This window comes from Megalopta genalis, chromosome 6 (genome assembly GCF_051020955.1).
Source record: "Megalopta genalis isolate 19385.01 chromosome 6, iyMegGena1_principal, whole genome shotgun sequence".
Taxonomy (NCBI): domain Eukaryota; kingdom Metazoa; phylum Arthropoda; class Insecta; order Hymenoptera; family Halictidae; genus Megalopta; species Megalopta genalis.
The window spans coordinates 18,183,162-18,207,116 of record NC_135018.1 but is presented as its reverse complement, the minus strand read 5'-3'; the positions used below and the strand labels follow the sequence as shown (position 1 = coordinate 18,207,116).

Here is a 23,955-nt window from a genome sequence, read left to right as displayed (position 1 = left end):
GCCACGAAAAAATTATTTTCTGCCTCGAGATGTCAGCAGTCTGAATCGTTGAAGTCGTTCCGAAAATTGTATTGTCAGAAATATTACTGTAGAATCTTGGGAAAAAAATAAGTGAACTATATACAGGACCTTTGGCTTCGTAGTCGATCGACCTTCCCGCATAGCCACGGAGCCTTCCTGATTTCCTAATTTTTCAACAATCCATCCTCCATATTTGATCCGCCATTTTGTTTTTGGAATTTTTTAATTCAGATTCGAAATCAGCGATCATGAAAACCCTTACGTACAAATTTTCAAATAAATCCGTCGCTATTTCTTATTTCGACCATGATTTCGAGCTTTTATACCACTGTGCGTCGCGTCGAAGGTTGGCACTGTCGTTTTTTTCAAACAAACCGTGACATCTTCCGACCTTCCGCAACTTCGAACGTGATCTTTGGCCACGACTTTCAACGCACCGATCTGCTGCACAGTTGTGACCGTAGCGACCAGAAGAGAGTATCGTTTACGTAGAAACTAGGATCCGTCTTTTTCTTTGTTCGAGGCGGTTTAATCTTAGACGGTTTGCGAGAAAGTCTTTGCACGTCGGAAACAGAGAATCCTGTCGAGCACGATATCGTAGAATGTACGCGGACCAGCCTGGAATTTAGAGCAAAGACAGCTTTTCGTTGAACGGCCTCTGCGCGTTACAACGTCTCTGATGTTAGAGCAAAGCGATGGGGGACTTGAAACGAGAGGAACTCTGTCGTTGCGGAAAGACGTTCGTAACACAGAAGCGAGTATAATCCATTACCAGCAGGCTCGATAGCGTGTTATCCGTGGTAGTCCGTCCGCTAAAGTGCAAGCAGCGAGTGCAGTGAGTGCGGTAGACACTCACCGGTCGAGCTGGTGTTCTGATTGTACTGGTTCAGGCCCGCCGTATGGTAAGGCTGAGTCGGGCTGCAAGTGGGTCTCGCACCGTATCCGAGATGAAGAGGCTCGTAGCTAGCGGGCCGAGCTACTCCGCAGGAGTAGCCGTTGTCCCGCTGCTGGAGGCAGGCGCCGGGGCTCGGGCCCACCGTCATGCCGACGGTCATGCCCATCGGGCCCATTCCGCTTCCGGTCGACAGAGACGACATGCTGGTCGTGTGCTGGTTCTGTTGGCTGCCGCCGGACATCGCGAAGCTCGGCATCGACGTCATCGGACTGCAACATCGGGGATAATTAACCGCGATAATTAACCTTTTAGGTACGGCTAAATTCTGCGCGAGGCTATTTCTCTGGACGGCAGAGTCTGATGTGTACTGTACAGACTCTGATACTGTATATACAGAGAGTGTCCCAAAAATGTCTCGCAATCCGAAAGTGGCGGGTTCCTCAGGCCATTTGAAGCAATTTTTTCCTTTACAAAAATTTTCTCCGAGGCACCGTTAACGAGTTATTAACGAAAAACAGTGATCAATGAGAGGCGAGCTCGGCTGGCGCGAGGCGATCGAGCCAATGAGCGGAACTGGGCTTCGCGCGCTGGTTGGCTGGGCCGCCTCGCGTCGGCCGTATTCGATTCTTATTGGTCACGGTTTTTCGTTAATAACTCGTTAACGGTGCCTCGGAGAACATTTTTGTAAAGGAAGAAGTTGCTTCAAATGTTCCGAGGAACCCGCCATTTCCGGATTGCGAGACATATTTGGGACACCCTGTAGACTGTTGTAAATCGATGCGAAGACAAAAGAAGTGTGAAACAATGCACATGAAGACGATTATTTGGTTCGAACGATGAGCGAGTGAGCTACTAGAGCAAGCCACTATAGTGGCGCGTCGTTCAGAGAGATGACATCCGCGAAAGCCACTATAGTGGCGTGTCGTTCTGAAAGATGACATCCCCGAAAGCCACTATAGTGGCGCGTCGTGTCTAAAAGGTTAAGCGCGGACTCGCGGCTCGTCTTCGATAGACTCGATCGATCTAAGGCGGCGCGGTGAGGCGCGGCGCCGCGTTCGACGCTCTCCTCTCACCTGTACGAATCAGGCATGCTGGGTATTCCGGGGTAAACGGCGGTGGGTGCGAAACCATGATGTATCCTAGGCGGAGAGGGCGGTGCTTGCGGGGGCGGCTGGCCACCCAATATACCCGAGGTCGGCGGCGGCGTGGGGTGTCCGGTACCGACCAGGCTTACCCCGCCGCTGTGCTGCTGTTGCTGCTGCGACGGTTGTTGCTGTTGTTGTTGTTGTTGCTGCTGCTGCTGTTGCTGTTGTTGTTGCGGTTGCGGTTGCTGTTGGTGCTGCGGGTTGTCCCTCCGTTGCGTGCGCAATTTCTCTTCGCGCCGCCACTTCGCCCGCCGATTCGAAAACCAGACCTGAGTTAGTGAACGAGAAGACAGACGAAGATACAGGTCAATCGCTAGGCTACAGGCTCCACCTAATTATCCGGCCGCGATAATTCGATCTTCGCGAACGCGAGCGACAAGCTACGACTGTCGCAGATTCGACGGTCGATTCCCGTTCGAACTTTCGTGGACCTGCTACGGCACAGATGTACGTCTATATGTACTTGGTTCGACGAGAACTGGCGTAAAAGTATAATTACAGTAATGTCTCTCTTATTGACGCTCGGATTGCCCACTAAAATGGATAATTTGGTAGGAAGAGACACGATTATTCGAGCCTTGCGCCTCGTTTTTATAGCTGTTGAGAATCGGTAATTATAAAAACGAGGCGGAAGACTCAAATTAATCGTATCTCTTTTTCCCAAATTGCCTATTTTTGTGGACAATCCGAGCGTCAATTAGAGAGACATTACTGTAATTTTTAGGACATTTGCGAAGCATAACAGATTACACGAGGCAATCGTACAGATCGGTGACATTTTCTTGTAATTGAGAATGCAAATTTTACTTCAGTTGACATAAATTCTATCGATCTACATTAATCCTATAAATCCACATTAAATCCACAAAATACTGCCACCTCTCCATGACGAGTACAGTAATGTCTCCCATACTGACGCTCAGATTGTCCACTAAAATGGATAATTTGGGAAGAGGAGATACAATTAGTCGAGCCGTGCGGCTCGTTTCTATAATTCTTGACAATTTATAACTTTAGAAATAAACCGCAAGGCTCGAATAATCGTATCTCTTCTTCCCAAACTGTCCATTTTTATGCGCAATCTGGGCGTCAGTTAGAGAGACGTTACTGTAGCTGGACGCGAGCGGCGAGCGACGCGCGATCGGACCAGAATCACAATTTTGTCTACTCCGCGTGCGAAGGGCCCTCGACGAAGGTCCTCTAAAATTCTTCCCCGAGCGTCGTCGCCCAACAGCGATACTTCCGTTTACATTTTACGGCGGTTCTCTGTAATGAACGCTGTATCGTAGAATCGGAACTCGTAATCACCTGTATTCGCGCCTCCGGTAGGCCGATCTTTCCGGCCAGTCGCTCCCTGGCGAACACATCCGGATAGTGCGTCCTCTCGAACTCCTTCTCGAGAGCGTCGATCTGCTCGTTACTGAAGCTCGTGCGATTTCTTTGAAGCTTCCTTTTCAAACGCAGGCGCGCCTGATCGTCGTCCGTGCCGCCCGACACGCTCCCAGCGTTGCTGTTGTCACCCCCGCTGTTCGTTTCATCCGAGTGCGCGCCACCCTCCAGCTCGGCCACTGAAAATTAACGGACATTCGCCAAACGGACCAAGGATTTTACGTATTTATCGCATTCCTCGTTTCCTACGAGTCTCTCTGTTTCAATATCGGTATCGAGGCAAACGTGCGCGACCGAGTTTCAGAAATCTCTCAGGGATGCGAACAAGATAATGGCAAGCGCATATTCGACCGCACGGTAAATCGACACAGTTGTGAGAATCGGGCACGGTGTGGTCGCGAACATTTTGGAACAGATAACGCCTCGATTATGATACTTTAGTCGGAGCGATCGCGAAGATGGGCTGCGGACGCTGTTGCGGTTTCGGACGTGCCCGATAATCGAGCACAGCTTTCTTCTTCGATAAGTAAGTTAATTTGGAACTGTACGATGTTAACATTTCGCACGCTACGTTATATATTTTCAAACTGCAGCACATCCACGTTGCATCTATACGAACGATGTTGTTTCGACGCGATCAGCGCCGACGATCGGCCGCTAAAATTTCCGCGAACTCGAAGGAATTTCATTAATTGAATCGAAAAATAAAAACTTCTCAAATTTACAATAGCGGATGACGTTAGAACTTCTTCGCATCCGAAACGTCCTAGTCGAATCCAGTTTGTTCGAATATGCATATGCATCAACGAAAACGAATGATATTGGGTTGGCAACTAAGTAATTGCCGATTTCAGTTATAGATGTCTATCACTCCCATTTTTATGATATCCGTAAATGTTGTATTATAAAATTATTATTATTATTATTATTATGTTATTTTTTATTATCCGTGAATGTTAGCAACTGGATAAATTGAATGCAGCGGTCAAAGAAAAGCGACCACAATGCTATAGTTAGCTTGCTGACTTTCTTAACACCCAAGAAATATAGTTCAAATGTTATTTCAGTTTTCTAAAATGACACCAAAGTGGTACCACCGGCATACAACAGATAATTTTTGCATGGCACCAGCGCGGTGCCACCGGACGGCATAGTGTTAATATTGAAACCAATAAAAGGATTAGCCTCAGTTTCAACGAGGAGGTTTTGATAATATATTGGGTTGGCAACTAAGTAATTGCCGATTTCAGTTATAGATGTCTCTCACTTCCATTTTTATGATATCCGTAAATGTTATATTAGAAAATTATTATTATTATTATGTTATTTTTTATTATCCGTGAATGTTAGCAACTGGACAAATTGAATGCAGCGGTCAAGAAAAAGCGACCAGAATTGGTCGATCGTAAAGGTGTCATTTTCCAGCAGGACAATGCTAGGCCGCACACGTCTTTGTCCACTCGGCAAAAATTGATGGATATTGGTTGGGAATTGTTGTTACACCCACCATATAGCCCCGATCTCGCGCCATCGGATTACCACTTATTTCGATCCCTGACAACTCCCTCCGTGGTAAAACTGTTAACGATGATGACGCTGTAAAATCTCACTTAACTCAGTTTTCGGCCGAAAAGGATCAGACTTTCTACGAGCGTGGAATTTTCAAGTTGTCAGAGAGATGGCAAAAGGTCATCGATCAAAATGGAAAATACATTACAAATGAAACTTCGTTCCAAGTAAAAAATAATTTTTTATTTCATTGAACAAATCGGCAATTACTTAGTTGCCAACCCAATGCAACGAACGACGCGGCGCCGAACGTGTTAAAAAACAGAATCGAAGTTGTCCTTAAATGCATACGGCCTTCGCCGTCGAAGTATGCCGATTCTCTTTGTCGATCAGCGATCCGTGGCCTAGAAAGGGTTAAAACGCGACCATCGTTTATATCGTCGACGTTCCCCCCACGCTTCCGCGATAGCAACGAATGAAGAATTTGCAATGGAACACGGCCGAGGGTTGATAGAACCGGGCAAAATCGAATCTCGAATTTTTCCGGTTAGCAGCGAGTGCCCAGTTTCCAGTTAGTAGAAAAGAATCGAGATTGGTTCATCGAACGGTCGAACCGTTGCCAGTTTTTACCGACCCTATCGTCCCTTTTTTCCTCGGTTCGAGGGTCGTCGGCGGGTCGTCGGCGGGTCGTCGGCGGGCGTACACGTCAGTTTTCTTATATAAATACCTAGATGCGTGTAAGTACGGAGTCGCGGATGCGTGTATGCGAGACCGAATAGAGAAAGAGCGAGAGAGATAGGGAGGAGAGAGAGGGAGGAGAGCGAAAGAGAGAGAGAGAGAGAGAGAGTGGTAGGCAGGCGTTGCTGGGTGAACCTTATCGTCGGTTTCTGGGTGAGCGAACCCAGGCGTCACTGGGTTTTGGCTCGGCGGTGAGAACCGCGCGGGGGGAGGGCGACGCTGGCGGAATAGCCGGAGGAAAGAGCGAAGGGGGATGCACGATAAGACGCCGGGTGTCCCAACGCCAGTCGTTGCTCTCCCTAGCACGATACGCTTCTGTCATCCGACCGAAGTCCCATCCTCTTCCTCTTCCTTTTCCTCTTTCCATCCCGCCGTCCCAGCTTCTCTCCTCCTCTAGGTCTCCTCCTTCCCCCGTATCCCCGTCCTTTTTTCATCTCCCCGCCGCCCTGTTTAATTCTCTCCTCTATTACAGGCTCTTTTCGCTATTTTCACCCTCCACCGGTGGCAACTGCAACACAGTAATCGGGAAGTTCCCCGGCTATCGCACCGCGTAACGTCTCCGCCTAGGAGTAATCTTCAATTTTCCAGCCGACGCGTCCTTTCCGCGCGTTTCGAATCATTTTTCGACGTTTCTCCGAATCCTTGGCTTTTCCGCCAAGCGAACGTTTCTCCGCGCCGCGCCGCGAACAATTCTCGCGGCTGGGTATCAAAGTTCGCCACCACCAGGTACCCAAAGGCTGGAACTGGTTTTCATAACGATACCGCCGGGGAAGCGATGAGAACTCGAGAGATAATCCGTAACTCCCTTTCATGGATGCGGTTAAGGTTTATTCTGGAAGCTGGCAGGGCGCCACGCTAGCGGTACTAAAGTTCTCGCGGAATCGGAAGGCTCCGGCAGCAAGTTTCCAGTACAGGATGTAGAATCGGGAACAACGCGGAACTTCCTTTTCCTCCGCGGCTTCTTTCTCGGTTGCTTCGTCTTGGTTGTTTGCAGCTTCCTCTTCGCGTGCTCCGTGTCCCCAGTTGCTAATATTGTTTTCCACGGCCGGTACGAACCCAGCATGGGCAACGGACGATCTTCCGCGGAAGCGTTGCCGCGCGCAAGCAAGGTTTTGGACGTTGGGGGAAAGAAAAGGGAAAGAATGGATCGGGCGGTGGAGGCGAGAGAATGTGTATCGCCGCGTCGGGCCGCGTCGGGCCGCGCCGATGGAGGGGAAACTCGTCCGCCCAGCTTCTCGAGTTCTTGCCCTTTGCTCTTCCGTCCCAACCAAGATCGTCGTTCAACGTATTATCCCGCCAACCCCGGTCCAAGTCGGTTCAACCGTGATGGCGGACCTCTGTTTCCCATTTTCATTAAATGCGAGCGATACCCTCCTATTTTATTTTGCTTGCTCGTCGCTGTCGATATTTGATAAGAAATATCCAATGTTGTCTCTGCACTGTCGCGCGGCAATTCGCGAGGCCGACGAATCAGCGGGCGATCGCGGCGCCGGGTTCCGCGAGTTTAGGACGGGAAGGCGGGATGCAAAGGAAAGTGCGAGAATAATGAGAATCGTAAAACGCGGTCTCGCTACGGCACTCGGCCGCGAAAACCGTTAAAATACGACGACAACCGGGAGAAAAACGAGGTTTAAAGAGTCACGCGGGTCGGGCCGGCGTGAAAATAAAGGTGGCGGAGTCGTTGTCGAGTAATGGTCGGGGCACAAGTGGCGAACAGCATTATTAACGCCGATAATGGCCGTTGGTGCACTTACCTAAACGCCGGGGCTCGCCCCCGGAATTTTTCTATTGCACTCGAACGTGCTACCGCCGCTACAATGCCGGTTCTCCGGCGGCATTGTGGTTACAGCCCGCTTTGGTTTCTACAGGACGTTTCGTAGGGGGTCTTGGAGGGTCGCAGGAATTGGCCTTTATCCCCATTACATATTTCGGAGATCCGTTCATTGGCATTTATCCCCATTAGAAATTTCAAATGCCGTTCGTGCTGGTTAAATTCGCGATTTCTACGCTCTATCGAGCGGTGCCAAAGATCGAAACGTGGACGTCGAGGTCGGTTTCCAGACGGAGGATAACTAAACGTTCTTCGAGTAAATACAGGGTGTCCCAAAAATGTCTCGCAATCCAGAAATGGCGGGTTCCTCGGATCGTTCGAAGCAACTTCTTCCTTTACAAAAATGTTCTTCGAGGCACCGTTAACGAGTTATTAACGAAAAACAGTGACCAATCAGAGGCGAGATCATTTGGCGCGAGGCGGTCCAGCCAACCAGCGCTTCGCGCCAGCCGAGCTCGCCTCTTATTGGTCAGTGTTTTTCGTTAATAGCTCGTAAACGAAGCCTCACAGAAAATTTTCGCGAAGGAAAAAGTTGCTTCAAATTACCTCAGGAATCTCCCATTTCCGGATTGCGAGACATTTTGAGGCACCCTGTATATTACGTGTCAACGCATCCGGCTGGCAAGATATTACAGGATCGGAGAAGTTCCTCCAACCATTGCCCGCGCAATTTGCTTCGCGCAATTAAAACGATTGGAAGCTTTTCGATCGTAATAATTCCTCGATGAAAAAAGACGATACACAGGGTGGTCGGTAATTGGTGGTGCAAACGGAAGAAGAGATATTCTACGTGCAAAAATAAGTCGAAGAAAAGGAGCAGTTAGTAATGTCTCCTTAACTGACGCTCAGATTGTCCACTAAAATGGATAATTTGGGAAGAGGAGATACGATTATTCGAGCCTTGCGCCTCGTTTTTATAGCTGTTGAGAATCGGTAATTATAAAAACGAGGCGCAAGACTCAAATTAATCGTATCTCTTTTTCCCAAATTGCCTATCTTTGTGGACAATCCGAGCGTCAATTAGAGAGACATTACTGTAATTTTTAGGACAGCGTAAAACATTTGCGAAGCATAACAGATTACACGAGGCAGTCGTACAGATCGGTGACATTTTCTTATAATTGAGAGTGCAAATTTTACTTCAGTTGACATAAATTCTATCGATCCACATTAATCCTATAAATCCACATTAAATTCACAAAATACTGTCACCTCTCCATGACGAGTACAGTAATGTCTCCCATACTGACGCTCAGATTGTCCACTAAAATGAATAATTTAGGAAGAGGAGATACGATTATTCGAGCCTTGCGGCTCGTTTTTATAATTGTGGACAATTTATAACTATAAAAATAAACCAGGCTCGAATAATCGTATCTCCTCTTCCGAAATAATCCATATTAGTGGACAATCCGAGCGTCAATTAGAGAGACATTACTGTAACAGTTCCTCATTTAAGGCAGCATTTTCAGAAATTTCGTCTCGTTACAAATCTTCGGCACGAGTCAGACTCGACCGGTATGCAACAAGAAGTCGAAGAATCGTTTTCTACTTTAGAAGTTGAAGAACCGTCGTAAAATCGGTTTTCGATACGTCGAGAGAAGCGATTCGGCGGCGCGAACGATACCGTGGCCGGCGCGCGTAGCGACGAAAGCGTGAAAGCGAGAAGTTCGTCGTATCCGCGAATGGTTTTTTAGACGTCGAAGGGTCAAGGGCCTACGGTCTGCGGTCTACGGTGCGGCCGCATGGCCGAAATGTAGAGGTGCTCGAGGAAATCGGAAAGGCCAACCGTGTCAACGAGATCGCGAGAGCGACGAGAGGCCGGAAGGGGGACGCGACAAAGCAACTCTTAAACTTTCTGCTGTACGCGTGGCTTTCTGCTTCCTCTTCTGGACACTCGAGAAAGAGAGAGAGTAGCAGGTTTCCCGTTCGGTTTCGCCATTCACGGGGCTCTCTGCGGACCGCTTAGCTCTCTCGATAGGAAACAATGCCGCGCTTTAAATGGCGTATAGGTAACAATAACAGGAGCCGGGTTTTAAACGGTGCGTGGCTCCACTCGTGACTCGTGACCAATTGTTGCGATCGAACCGCGGGACCTTTTCGATTCTTTCCTCTCTCCGGTTCTCGGCGTCATTGTGTTTCCTTTCTCCGGCGGCGAGGCAAGCGCCGAGTGGCGAGCGCGCGCGATTCGCGAGCCAGCCGCTCGCTTCTATCGGAAACGATTTTAATATGCTCGGCCTGCCACCACTCTTCTTCAAACACATTGTTCGATAATTGACGCTGGTCGCGTGGTAAACGAGACGAGTTTTTGTTAGGTCACTGACTCGCGTGCTCCTCCAGGCACGAGGTTCGCGCGCGACGCGTTTCGAGTCGCTGTGCTCGGTCAGCTGTGCGTGGATCCCATAGCAGCCGGGGAGAAACCTTCGATTTAGAAGTTTGTTAAAGCGACGAGGGAGAAGAACCGATCGAGAGCCTATCGCGGAATATTCGTTCGCTTGCGGAACGGTTCAAAGAGCGCAGCAACACGCGACACGGGACACGTCGAGGAACCGCCGTTGATTTTCGTGTTCTCGGGGATGATTCCAGAGGTCCCGTTCGCCGGTGTTCAGGCTGCCTGAGGGGTCCGCTTTAGGATTCTCGAGAAGGGACCAGATGCACCGCACTCCGTGTCGAATGGTCGAATAGGTAGCGATGATACAGATGTTAGCGGGATTGTTCACCGGAGCGAAGAGGAAGTCAGGGCCCGATTCGCTGGATCCACGGAGAACGGGGCATATTATTAGGGGTTGACTAATAACGCGTAATGCGACCCACCGGGGGCCGGCCCCTCCTCTCGCTCTCTCTCTCTCTCTCTCTCTCTCTGTCTCTGTCTCTGTCTCTCTCTCTCTCTCTCTCTCTCTGTCTCTGTCTCTGTCTCTCTCTCTCTCTCTCTGTCTCTCTCTCTCTCTCTCTCTCTTTCTCTCTTTCTCGTCTCTCGCGCCGATTTTTATTATCCTTTTGGCGCCGAACGCGCGAGTTTCCTCCCCCTTTTCCGTAAACGGTGCGACGTCATAGGTGAACCGGCGTCGAAGGGAGGTTCCACGTGTCGTCGAGGGGACGTGAAAAAGTGAAGCGCACATTGGGCCACTCGTTCCGCCGTGACACCTCGCTCCCGGTCCCCCGACATCGCGATTATCATTTTGAAATCGACTAGAAAAGCCAGTTGGTGACAATGGCCGGCCATGATGCGTTAGTAACGGCCATTCACCGGGCGAACCGGCGAAAGAATGGACGGCGAGATAGAGGGGTTGATCAAGGGCCAGAGGGGCAACGGGAGGGGCGGAGGAGGTAGCGGCAAAGGGCTAGCAGAGGGTGAGAGGACACGAGCGAGGATAAACAGCGCTCGCGCGCCAGCCGTTTCCTAGACGAGTCGAGTATGTATCTCTCTGTTGGTTCCAGATGCGGATCCGAAGAAAGAACGTTAGCTGGCTATTGGGGCTAATGGATTATGCGAGCGTGTACTGTTAACGAAATCTGCAGAGACACCGTGGGTTCTGTTGGCAACGTTGGAATATTTTCAACTCGTTCGCGTTATCGACGGGACTTCTTCTTCTTTTGCAAACTTTTATTCCGTGTAGAGGTACAGTAATGTCTCCCTTACTGACGCTCAGATTGTGCACGAAAAATGGACAATCTGGGAAGAGGAGATATACGATTATTCGTATTTTTTTTAGCCATCGGATTACAATGTTGTTCCGATCGAGAGGTCAAGACTTTGACAATTAAAAATATGAACGGAGGGTTTATGCATCTCTGGATAAATTTTTAACCATTATTATTAACTATTAACTATTATATTGATCGCGGAAATAAAATAAAAAGGAGGTACTCGACTAACTGTTGACAAATTTACAAAGAAAACACACGAAAGCTATATAAGTAAATAAATAAATACTTTAAAACACCGTTTTTGGGGCATATTTCTTTACATCCCTCTACTTTCGAATATTCAACATTCGCACACACTTTCAGGAGCCAATTGTGTGCGAAAATCGAGGGCCCGCTGTAATTTGTACAGTAAATCGTTTTGAATATGGGTTGTCTTCGATCGATCCGATTATGTACATCGAGGTACAGTAATGTCTCCCTTACTGACGCTCAGATTGTGCACGAAAATGGACAATCTGGGAAGAGGAGACACGATTGTACGAGCCTTGCAGCTCGTTTTTATAATCGTTGACAATTCGTGACTATAAAAACGAACCGCAATGCTCGAATAATCGCATCTCCTCTTCCCAAATTGTCCATTTTCGTGCGCAATCTAAGCGTCAATTAGAGAGACATTACTGTAACACGGTTTAGGCTAGCGGAGACGATTATTATCGCGGGATAGAATAATTTCTGTACCTTTGTGCTTCGTTTTCGGGCATAAGTAACGTTATATTCATCGAACAAGGCGTATTCGATCGTTTTATTCGAAAATAAACGAAGTAAACTAAACAAATTTAGTACCCTTGTGCTTCGTTTTCGGGCATAAATAACTACTATATTTATCGAACAAGACGTATTCGATCGTTTTATACGAAAATAAACGAAGTAAACTAAACAAATTTAGTACCCTTGTGCTTCGTTTTCGGGCATAAATAACTACTATATTTATCGAACAAGACGTATTCGATCGTTTTATACGAAAATAAACGAAGTAAACTAAACAAATTTAGTACCCTTGTGCTTCGTTTTCGGGCATAAGTAATGTTATATTTACCGAACAAGACGTATTCGATCGTTTCATTCGAAAATAAACGAAGTGAACTAAACAAATTTAGAGTACTCTTGTGCTTCGTTTTCGGGCATAAATAACTACTACATTTATCGAACAAGACGTATTCGATCGTTTTATTCGAAAATAAACGAAGTAAACTAAACAAATTTAGTACCCTTGTGCTTCGTTTTCGGGCATAAGTAATGTTATATTTACCGAACAAGACGTATTCGATCATTTTATTCGAAAATAAACGAAGTAAACTAAACAAATTTAGTACCCTTGTGCTTCGTTTTCGGGCATAAATAACTACTATATTTATCGAACAAGACGTGTTCGATCGTTTTATTCGAAAACAAACGAAGTAAACTAAACAAATTTAGTACTTCTTATTCGATGATCGCTCCACCAGTGACCGGCTCTGCAACCCTATTCGATGGCACGAGCTTCGCGGTGGAACGACTGTATCCGGCGTCGGCTGGCTCTCGTCGAGCGCCTCGATTATTTTTTACAGCGTAATCGCGGGTCGCTTATTACCGGATTATGAGATTTCATCGCGGAACGAGAGTATCGGAAATCCATGCTGTGCCTTATCAGTCACGGTTGAAAGTTTTCGAAGATTACTTTGATATTTTTTCGCGCTTCCCGCCGTGAAAGTGATTACGGGGGAGAGCAGTGGGGGAGGGGGGAGGGGCGAGGGGTCTAAGGGGTCCGAGGGACCGGATATCGCGAGACTCGTAACGACCGATACGAGACTCGAGAGGGATCATCCTTCCTGGTTTGCGATATGTTAGAGCGTGTTGCAAGCCGAGGGTGGTAAAGCGAGACGCGGGGGTGCGAGAGGGCGGAGCGGGGACCGACGGAGACACGGTCGCGCGAACGCTATCGTCCCGCGAGGATCCGATAGAAACGGATAGGAATTCAACGTATAATCCGTTTCGGTCTAATGCCTGATCCCACCCACGAATTTATCGAATTCGCGTCGGAGCCTCCGCCAGAGGATGCCGTACTCGTCCGATCGGCTCCCTTCTCTCTAATCGTCGATGTAATTTTAATCGGCCGCCGCTCGAGCAATTAACAGCGCGCACCATCTTTCGCTGGTTCGCGCGCAAGATCCGGTCAAGAATCACGTCCCATTACACGAAGATCGTTAATTATCGTAGCAATAAGAAACGTCGCACGCATGGCGGATTAATTAATCCCCTTGCAATAACCAGATCATTAATTAGATTCCGAGCAACCGTTATAACGGCTTATGCAATGGCTTTCGCGGTGGAATTAAGATCGATTTAATTAGCGCGCCCCCGGGAAAACCGTGAGCGACGGTATCAAAACTGAATCCGACTCGTCGCGCGGACCGTTCGCGACGACGGGATATTTTCGTCGCGCGAGTCGCGAACGTGCGCGGATACGATAACGATTTCGCGAACGAAACACGATGGACCGTGAATGGGTCGGGACGGCAGCTGATGTTTAATGGTTGGAAAGGAACACGGTGCCGACCGTCCTGGCCGTGATGCGCGTGCAACGAACGTAACAAGCGTCTATGACGGCGTCGTACGAATGCAAATAGCCGGTGGCCGGTTCGCGCGCGCGTCGAGCTTTCGATTAGAACGGCCGAGTATCGTGATACGAAAATATTTTCCATGCGCCCGGAGCGCGGACGTTTCCATGCAAAAATGAAACATTTACGCGCGATCCGACCGAACACGCGCGCCCCTACAATTTTTCCCCCCGGATAATTGACAGGCGACGATGGTACGTGCGACGCGATCAAGAAGCGGAGCGAGAGCGCCGAAAATACAAGAAAGTTTCTTCAGCGAGCAGGATCGCGGTCGGAAGCGCGGGGCCGTAAGCGAGTAAGTAGCAGGAGCAATTAGAGAGGCGGAAGTGTCGCGCGCAAACCTAACGAGCTAACGACAATTAACACACCAGACTGATATCGAGAGAGGGCGTAGAAAGAGGAGCACCGGTAAGTGGAAGGAGTTTGGCAATCGATCAACGGCGAGCGGCGAGAGACGAGAGACGAGAGGAGAGAGGAGCCGAGAGAGCGACGAGGAGACGGAAGATAGAACTAGCTGGCGAGTTTGGAGGATCGAGGAACAGAGGCGAGTCGACGGAAAGGAAAATATTGGAAACTCCATTAGGAGTGGTGCAACCAGCCGTGCAGCGGAATACATAAGCAGCCCTCTTCCATAGGGTGGCGAGCGAACAGGGGGGAGAAGGGAGTCGAGCTGAAGAAGGAAAGAACCAAGAGGCTGTGGAGGTTATTACGCAATTCATTTGAAATCTTTCATTTTTCGTGGCCCTGGCTCGCCCCTCGGCCTCGGTCTCTGCCTCGGCTTCTTTCTCTCCCTCTCTCTCTCTCTCTCTCTCTCTCTCTCTCTCTCGCTCGCTCGCTCGTTCTTTCCTTCAGCGATTTAATTCCGATCAGCGCTCTTTGTATCCCCAAAATGTGTTTCGGTCGCTCCAATTATTATCGCACTGAGAACTTCTCAAGCGGGACACACCTTTCCGATCCCAGTTTTTCGAGAAAGATCCCCAATATCTTTCCCCAAAGTTCTTTTGATTTCTTTAGAACGTCGTCGACGTGGAATCTTCTTATATACGGTTGACCAAATTCATCGGAATTGTTATATTCCCGGCCGATCGGGGAGGAACAAGCAGCATTACGAGCTTGTTCATTTCGGTTCCTACGAAATCAGCTTTGCGAGTTCTATCAGCTTCGCTGTTATTAACCCCTTGCAACGATCGATTTCGACAGCAATGCCGAATGGATCGCGGAGAAGGGAGAAAATTAACCCTTTGCACTCCGCTGTCCCCTCTCGTGGGACATCGTAATTCTAGCATATCACTCGGATGTCCCCCCTTGTGGGACATTAAAGTTTAGTAGTGATTACGGGGAATTGAGTTATTTCAGCGCAACTTTTTCAAACACGCATGTTTCCCTGAAGTTCTCTCTTGAAATGGCACAAGAAATCGAATCAAAATATACTAAAATTACTAAGATATATACAAGAAATGTCAGCGGGTTTTGACGAGAACGTGAGAAGCGTGCTCACGACCGAGCACCTCAAAGGCGCCATTTGAAAAGAGCGATAAGGCAAGTTCGTAGAAGAAAGATCGGTATGCGAACATAGCACGCACTGTACAGTGAGATTTATAATCATAAAATCTGGAGGAAAAGATTTTCAAAGCTGAACTCGGTCTGGTTCGAAGCGTCGAGCGGTATAGATAGATCTAACGAGTGAGAAAATCGGAAAAGTGATTCTTCTCTTGGTAAATAAATTGTTTGGTAAAAGTTTTTTTGGTAAATTTCATCTTGCGAGTTGGTAATAACAATTAGAAATTTTCAACCTATGTATTTATTCATATTTTTTATTAGAACAATGGCAAAACGTTCAAACACGAATGAATCTCGTGACACAAGTAGTAGCGAAGATGAGCTCCAGATAGACGTTCATACAGATATGTTAGAAAGACTAACTGCAGAAGGTTTTCTTCTACAGTTAGTCTATCGTTTTGATAGCAGTGACAGCGATATCGTCCAAGCAACAAGGCGACGAGAGAAAGAGTTCGCATAGATAGCGATTATAACGACAAAACAAAATTATAAAACAAACGATAACAAAATTATAAAAAATAAAATATTGATCTTTTTGCAAATTTCTTGATTTCAGCCAAATTCATATAAGTCCAATATCATTATAATATGTTAGTCAGTTCCAAAACCATACTAAATAATACGAGGGTCTGTAAATGCCCGTTTCTGCCGAAAAGCGGCGCTGAGTAGTTGGTAGCCAACGTCCAGAATGGTTCGCAGTGCTAAGGGTTAATTGGTGAATGGGTGAATTAAGATCGAGACTTAACAACAATTTAAGATTTAACCTTAACAACGAGAGAGAATTACATATGATCTTGGACCTTGCGCGTTTTGTCGTCGAGAGAGGACCGAGGACTGTCCGAGTCCTGTCCATAGCTCTCGTAAAGCTTTTCCAAAGCTTAATTATAATTTATATTTTCGGTGACTCATCTCCTGCGACGGAGAACGCGAGTCGATGGCGAATGGTGACACTCTATACATATGTAATATTTAAAACGTGTCTCACAGCTCTCTGCGAGTGTCGCCTTACGGAATACAGTAATGTCTCCCTTACCGACGCTCGGATTGTCCACGAAAATGGACAATTTGGGAAGAAGAGCGAATTCGAGCCTTGCGACTCGTTTTTATAGTTACCGATTGTCTACGATTATAAAAACATAGCGCAAAGCTTTACACCCCCCACGATTGCTGCAACGGCTATCACTTCAGACGACTCCGTTCCGAAAGTCTTCGTCGCCGAACTGGTACGCGACGTCGCAAAGGGGTTGATACTTTCGAGGCGCGAACAACTAACCGATATTCGACGCGTTCCGATGTAAGTTTCCCGCGAAAGTGTATACGGCGTCGTCGGAAAAGCAGCGATCCCTTAATTTCCCTACTTAATTCGAGGATTCGGCTATGGTGGCCGCACAGGCGGAGCCATCGGCAGGCACTAAATGCCGTGAAATCAGCCGATGATAACGTAGATACGCGCGGCGTAGAACTCGCGCGATTACTTCCGGCCTCTTGAGTCGCGATGTACTTTTGCAAGTTTCGCCTTGAGACTCCCATCCACCGGTTCGAGCCGCCCTTCCCTGCAAACCCCTTTTCACCGGCATCCTCCTACCTCGACCAGTTCTGTTTCCTCCACCCGTTACCGCCGCCGCGTTCTCCTCTTCTATCCATCCACCTATCCGCTCCACCTCCGCCTCCGCCTCCCGAACCTTCTCTCCGGCTCCTTCGCCTCCTCGTCCTCCTCCTCGTCCTCCTCTTATTCCACAACTTACGCCACGTCGAGGTGCGGTTAAGCTCCGTTTACGCAGCGGAGTTTCTCCTCTCCTCGATTTCCTCGGGGCTTTTGTCGCAATCTCGGCAACCCTACGCTCCTGGTTTTCGCTAGTTCGCAGACTGGTTCGGTTATAGTTTGGCCGGCTGGCGCAACAGCCGAGACAATCGCTGGTTAAAGAGAAATTAACTCCCGGAATCGTTCCGTACGAAATATGACACGCCGCGGTTAACAACCGCGGTCGGCCGCGTTAACGGCGTGTGTCTGCCGCCTTTCTAACTTTAGGCCACGATCCGACGGAAAACGTGGAATTCTTCTCGACACGTGGAAACAGAGACGAACGAATAACGGCGGCGGTCGCCTCCTTATCGCGGTGTGCGAGAAGGCGAGTGGTGGAACGACTTCGTTCCTACTCCTGCGATTCTTAACCCTTTGCGCTCGAAGCCATTTCAATTGTAAATCTAAGTTAACTTTTCTGACTTACAGTATTTCCATTTTATGTAATAATGTTCATTTCATGAATATGAAATTGAGTCTTGTGACTCTTACAACAGTTAGACTTTTAACCTTTTATATCTAATCTAATTTTATATCTATTCTATTATCTATTCTATTATCTATTATTCTATTATCTATTCTATTATCTATTATTCTATTATCTATTCTATTATCTATTCTATTATCTATTATTCTATTATCTATTCCATTATCTATTCTATTATCTATTATTCTATTATCTATTCTATTATCTATATATTATTCTATTATCTATTCTTTTATCTATTATTCTATTATCTATTCTATTATCTATTCTATTATCTATTATTCTATTATCTATTCTATTATCTATATATTATTCTATTATTTATTCTATTATCTATTCTTTTATGTATATATTATTCTATTATCTATTAATCTTTTATATCTAAGCTTCGATAATGTGAAAATTATTTTAGCACGTGGTGCAACAATTTTAGTGGCGCGTCAGAGTCACCACTCGAGTGCAAAGGGTTAACACTGGAACTATCGACGATCGGGAGGTCGAAATGATTCGTTTTTGAAATTTAAACACGCGAAACAGCCACGTAACAATATGACGAAGATAAAAGAAGGAATGAAAATATTCAGCAAACATAACGCGTCTCTTATGGTAATTTCGTACAACATAGATGTACGAAAGTACGCTGAATTTTCTGAAAATGTATTTGAACTATACAAAAATAATATGAGATACTTCTAAAATCGCCTGAGTTTACCCGCGTTCCGTGGGGCTCGAAATGACTCATCTCGGTATATAGAGGTACGAAATTTTACATCGAAACGACGAAAAAATAGAAAACTGTTTCACAAAATTAATTAGTATGTCTGCATATTTTAGAAAAAGTCGTACAAAATTTTATAGAACAAAATGTACCGAAAATGAACGATGATTGTAAGAAGTGCCGAACAAGTCGTTTTGACACCCCCCTGGTAGATTTAGGGATAAAAGTTTGCTTCCGATATAGACCGCTAGGTGCTCCGTGAAACTTTCGTACGACGACGATCGGTGATGTAATACTACCACGCTTGTAGTGAAAGATGCGCATTATTTTCTGTACGCTTTAAACTATTTATTAGAAACGTCGCTTTTGCTTGCTCGACAGTGGGCGGAAGCATTCGCGCGCGATCGAGGAGAATACGAACTCTTTGAAGAGTAGGGGAGTAGATATACAGGGTGTCCCATAAATATCTCGCAATCCGAAAGTAGGGGATTCCTGAGGTGATTTGAAACAACTTTTTCCTTAGCGAAAATGCAATCCGCGGCTTCGTTTACGAGTTATTAACGAAAAACAGTGACCAATCAGAGGCGAGATCATTTGGCGCGAGACGGCCGAGCCAATGAGCGGAACTGGGCTCCGCGCACTCGTTGGCTGGGCCGCCGCGCGCCAGCCGAGCTCGCCTCTTATTGGTCAGTGTTTTTCGTTAATAACTCGTAAACGAAGCCTCGGAGAAAATTTTCGCAAAGGAAAAAGTTGCTTCAAATGACCTCAGGAAACTCCTATTTCCGGATTGCGAGACATTTTTGGGACACTCTGTATATAATTATATAATTATATATTATTATATATATTATTATACACCATATATATACTAATATATACGTAATATATACGTGATTCGCACGCGATCGAGGAGAATACGAACTCCTTGAATAGTAGGGGAGTAGACATATATAATTATATATTATTATTATATATATATATATACACAAGAAATCGTGAGCGCCTGCGTTACGTCCAAAGATGCCGCCGATGATTAAGCAATTAGTTAAGACAACTTCGATTTGCGAGCTAAACAAGGTTCGCGCAGGCAGGAAATGTCTGCGATCGGGGATTAGATTATCGTAATCGACGGAAAACGATTGAAACAATGGCTCGGGGGCGGCTAAACCGGCAAATTAATTGACCGCGAACGCGACCAATTTGTATTAACAGGTCTAATGGGGTTGCAGCTCACCCTGTTAACCGCGATGTAAATCAATGACCAAGGGTGATTTCGGGTCTCTCTTCCCTGGCGAATGAATACCCCGGTGAAAGGCCCTAATTCGTTTACGACTTGCAAAACGAGTCTTTTGGGAGCGCGCAACTGGTAGCCAAACAATTTCTCTATCGTTACACACCCCCGTAATTCGTCCCTGGGGTAACATCGTCGAAATAAAATCGCGCGTATCGACACGCATCGATCCGCGCGGCGAGTTGCGGCGCGGCGCGGCGGTCCAGCGGCTTCGAAACGACCGCCTCGAAAGTGCCGCGTTACCCAAATCGGCGCGAACAACGTTCTCCGAATCGATAATTATCGAATCGTCGTCGAACGACAGGGATCCGCCGCTTGCGAAACATCCGAATTTTATGGCGAATTTAGTCTGTGCGCTGTACCGCGTAGCGAGAGGGGGGTGATGGAGGGGAAGGGGGGAGGCGAGAAGCAGTAACTCCAGCTCGAGCGACCTCGTGTCATCGATCAAAAGGTATAATGATCGTTGAAAGTCGTGTCAGGCGCGGCCGCGTAGCAAACGACGTGTTTCACCTCCGCAATCGGACAACTCCTATCGTTTCTCGTCTCGTTAATTGTTGCTCTAAACCGTGTAAACAATGGTAACAGCTCGTTCCGCGCGGGCCCTTTACAAAAATTCGGCGCGCGTTTCGCGCGAGCGCAATTTGAACGGGGAAAAGTTCGAATTTTTGTGTCGGCCATTTCAGCGTTGTTCAGGAAAGTCGCGAAAACCGTGAACTTCCGAACGAAATTATTAGGTTGGAAACTATGAAACGGGCGTTGAACGATGTAAATCGCGTTTCGTTTCCATCTGGTTTCGGAGAAGAATAAAATAAAAATAGGATGGAAACGCGAGAACAAATTTTACGAAATGAGTAAGAAGAATACCATTAAAATTTGTAAATAAAAATATCGAGCGCACATTATAATGAGCACAATCGCAGCTGAACGCAGACTAAACAAAAACGTCCGTTTCATAGTTTCCAACGTAATATTGGGTTGGCAACTAAGTCATTGCCGATTTGTTCAATGAAATAAAAAATTATTTTTTACTTGGAACGAAGTTTAATCTGTAATGTATTTCCCATTTTGTTCGATGACCTTTTGCCATCTCTCTGACAACTTGAAAATTCCACGCTCGTAGAAAGTCTGATCCTTTTCGGCCAAAAACTGAGTTAAACGAGATTTTACAGCGTCATCATCGTTAAAAGTTTTACCACGGAGGGAGTTGTCCAGGGATCGAAATAAGTGGTAATCCGATGGCGCGAGATCAGGGCTATATGGTGGGTGTAACAACAATTCCCAACCAATATCCATCAATTTTTGCCGAGTGGACAAAGACGTGTGCGGCCTAGCATTGTCCTGCTGGAAAATGACACCTTTACGATCGACCAATTCTGGTCGCTTTTCCTTGACCGCTGCATTCAATTTGTCCAGTTGCTAACGTTCACGGATAATAAAAAATAACATAATAATAATAATAATTTTATAATATAACATTTACGAATATCATAAAAATGGGAGTGAGAGACATTTATAACTGAAATCGGCAATTACTTAGTTGCCAACCCAATATATTATCAAAACCTCCTCGTTGAGACTGAGGCTAATCCTTTTATTGGTTTCAATATTAACACTATGCCGTCCGGTGGCAGCACGCTGGTGCCATGCAAAAACTATCTGTTGTATGCCGGTGGTACCACTTTGGTGCCATTTTAGAAAATTGAAATAACATTTGAACTATATTTTTTGGGTGTTAAAAAAGTCAGCAAGCTAACTATAGCATTGCGGTCGCTTTTCCTTGACCGCTGCATTCAATTTGTCCAGTTGCTAACATTCACGGACAATAAAAAATAACATAATAATAATAATAATTTTATAATATAACATTTACGGATATCATAAAAATGGGAGTGAGAGACTTCTATAACTGAAATCGGCAATTACCTAGTTGCCAACCCAATACAATAATTATGTGAAACCTGATAATTCGAAAATTCCAAAAAAAGAGGGAGAAATAGGGAATGAGACTGTTATTTGTTAAAAATATTTAGAAAGCAACATTTTCCCGAGCGTAGGTGGAGCAACTGGTCGACCGAGTCGATAACGGCTCGAGCAAATTTCGGCGTAGCGTCGGAGGAGGGAAAGTATCTCTCTATCCATCCCCGAGTGTATGATCGATATAATATAATAACGAGAACAACCACGGCAGATCGACGCGTTCGTTCGAACTCCCCATGGGCCTATGGGGATCTGATTGCAAACGAATGCGGCAGGGTTACAGTCTCCCTTCATAGACGATTAATCCAGTTTACGCGCAGACGTTGCCTCGGTATGGGGTTCCTGTAAGCCGAGAATCCGCACAAACGTCCCTCCCGCGCTTAAATATATTCAATTACGAAGCTCGAGGCAGCTCGGACTTTTCTCCGACTTTCCTCCTTTTTTTCCTCTTTCTCTTTACACCCCGGTTTGTAGCTTTTCGCCGCACCTTTGGTTTCGCTCGTTCTTTGTTCTTTTCACAGACGGAAGGGACGAGCTGGCCGGACGCGACGCGCTGCCATTTTTATCTTCCGAAGCCAACCGAATCCGTGCCGGCCCTTTGGAATTTCGAGTTTTCGAAACGGATTCGCGCTTCGAAACCGATGTCTCGAAGCTCGTGGGGATTTTCGTCGAATCGCTTCGCGACCGGCTCGGATTCTAGCTTTCTGGATCTCGATCGGATCGGAGGCTGGCGATCATTTATCCGTCGAAACTCGAACAATTTCTCTCGTCGCGGTGATCGGGTAAACCCGTGTTCTGCGGATGCGAGTCGCTCGCGAGGGACGCTGGGCGAACGGTGCGAGGGGTGCGACGGGTGTGGGACGAGGGGGCAAAAGGGGGGGGCAAAAGGGTGAAAGCGGAGCCAGAGCAACGAAGAAAAATAAGCGCGAAGGAGAGACAGGAATAAAGTCGGGGACAGAGGGAGGGGAAGCGAAAAAAGAGGAGAGTCGAGCCTGCAGGCTGCAGCCAAAGGTATCGGAGTGGTGGGTACTGGCAAAGCGAAAGCTGAAGGGAGACAGGCATCTCGCCCTTCTTTTGTCCCTGGGCCTCGGTCCGATATTGAAATGGAGTCGTTTGAGTGTGAATAATTTGCTTTACCCGGGCCACCCCACCCAACCCCTACCAACCACTCTCTGCCATCCTTCTCTCCTCTTCTCTCTTCTCTCTCCCCCCTTCTCTCTCTCTCGCTCTCTCTCTCTTTCTCTTTCGCTTCTCTTCTCTCTTCGCTTCCAGTTTGTCTCTCTTGCCATCGCCCTTCGACATTGCCACATTTCGCGAGTCACGGCAACCGATTCGAACTTTCCGCTGATTTTACGTGAAATCTTTCTACGCCAGGGTTCCCATGTTTTCATGGTGAAACGTCGGCAACCTACTTCGCAATGACGACACTATTACGGCAATGCGAAGCGCGGGATCATTTTCGTAACTCATCGTTTCGATGAATTTTTACAGAAATTCGACGAAACGCGAGATAACATGTGATATTATCTTCGTCTGTAAAGTACTTGACGGACTCCCCGATTCTTCAGCAATTTTCGGGAAGTTTCAGGCAAGTTTCTTCGTATTCGGAGACACGGATATCGTATCACAGCGGGCTCGATCGTGTTTTCTTCAATGCGAATTGCGTCGACTCGTCCGACGACTTTTTTCTGTCGTTCACTACGCTCTTTCGAACAGATTTATTATTATTTGATTAAGATTGTGATTTCATTATTATTATTACTCGACATAACTTCGCAACCTTGTTATAGTTCGTATAGATTAGCTCTATACGATAATAATATAATAATATAATATACTATTATATTAATAATAACTATTATAATAATAGTTCGTATAGATTAGCTCTATACGATAATAATATGATAATATAATAGTATATAATTAATAATATAATAATTCCTTAAATAAGATTTATTTATTATTATTACTCGACATAACTTGGCAACCTTGTTATAGTTCGTATAGATTAGCTCTATACGATAATAATATAATAATATAATAGCATATAATATAATATACTATTATATTAATAATAACTATTATAATAATAGTTCGTATAGATTAGCTCTATACGATAATAATATAATAATATAATAGTATATAATATAATATACTATTATATTAATAATAACTATTATAATAATAGTTCGTATAGATTAGCTCTATACGATAATAATATAATAATATAATAGTATATAATATAATATACTATTATATTAATAATAACCATTATAATAATAGTTCGT

General features: G+C 46.1%; 1 protein-coding gene across 3 annotated transcripts in view; it reads right to left on the bottom strand.

The window, feature by feature from the left end:
* The window catches only part of LOC117227230 (paired box protein Pax-6), a 128,127-nt gene that overhangs the window by 3,074 nt on the left and 101,098 nt on the right, over positions 1-23,955 (bottom strand). The window contains exons 7-9 of one of the 3 annotated variants that reach the window (XM_076522894.1): positions 3,370-3,629; positions 1,990-2,303; positions 878-1,185 (exon numbers count right to left, since the gene is read on the bottom strand). In XM_076522894.1, coding sequence (XP_076379009.1) covers positions 878-1,185; positions 1,990-2,303; positions 3,370-3,629 — 882 coding nt within the window. Of the gene's footprint in view, positions 1-793; positions 1,186-1,989; positions 2,331-3,369; positions 3,630-23,955 lie in introns of all 3 variants that reach the window. The other 2 variants (XM_076522896.1, XM_033482310.2) reach the window with 2 other exon arrangements.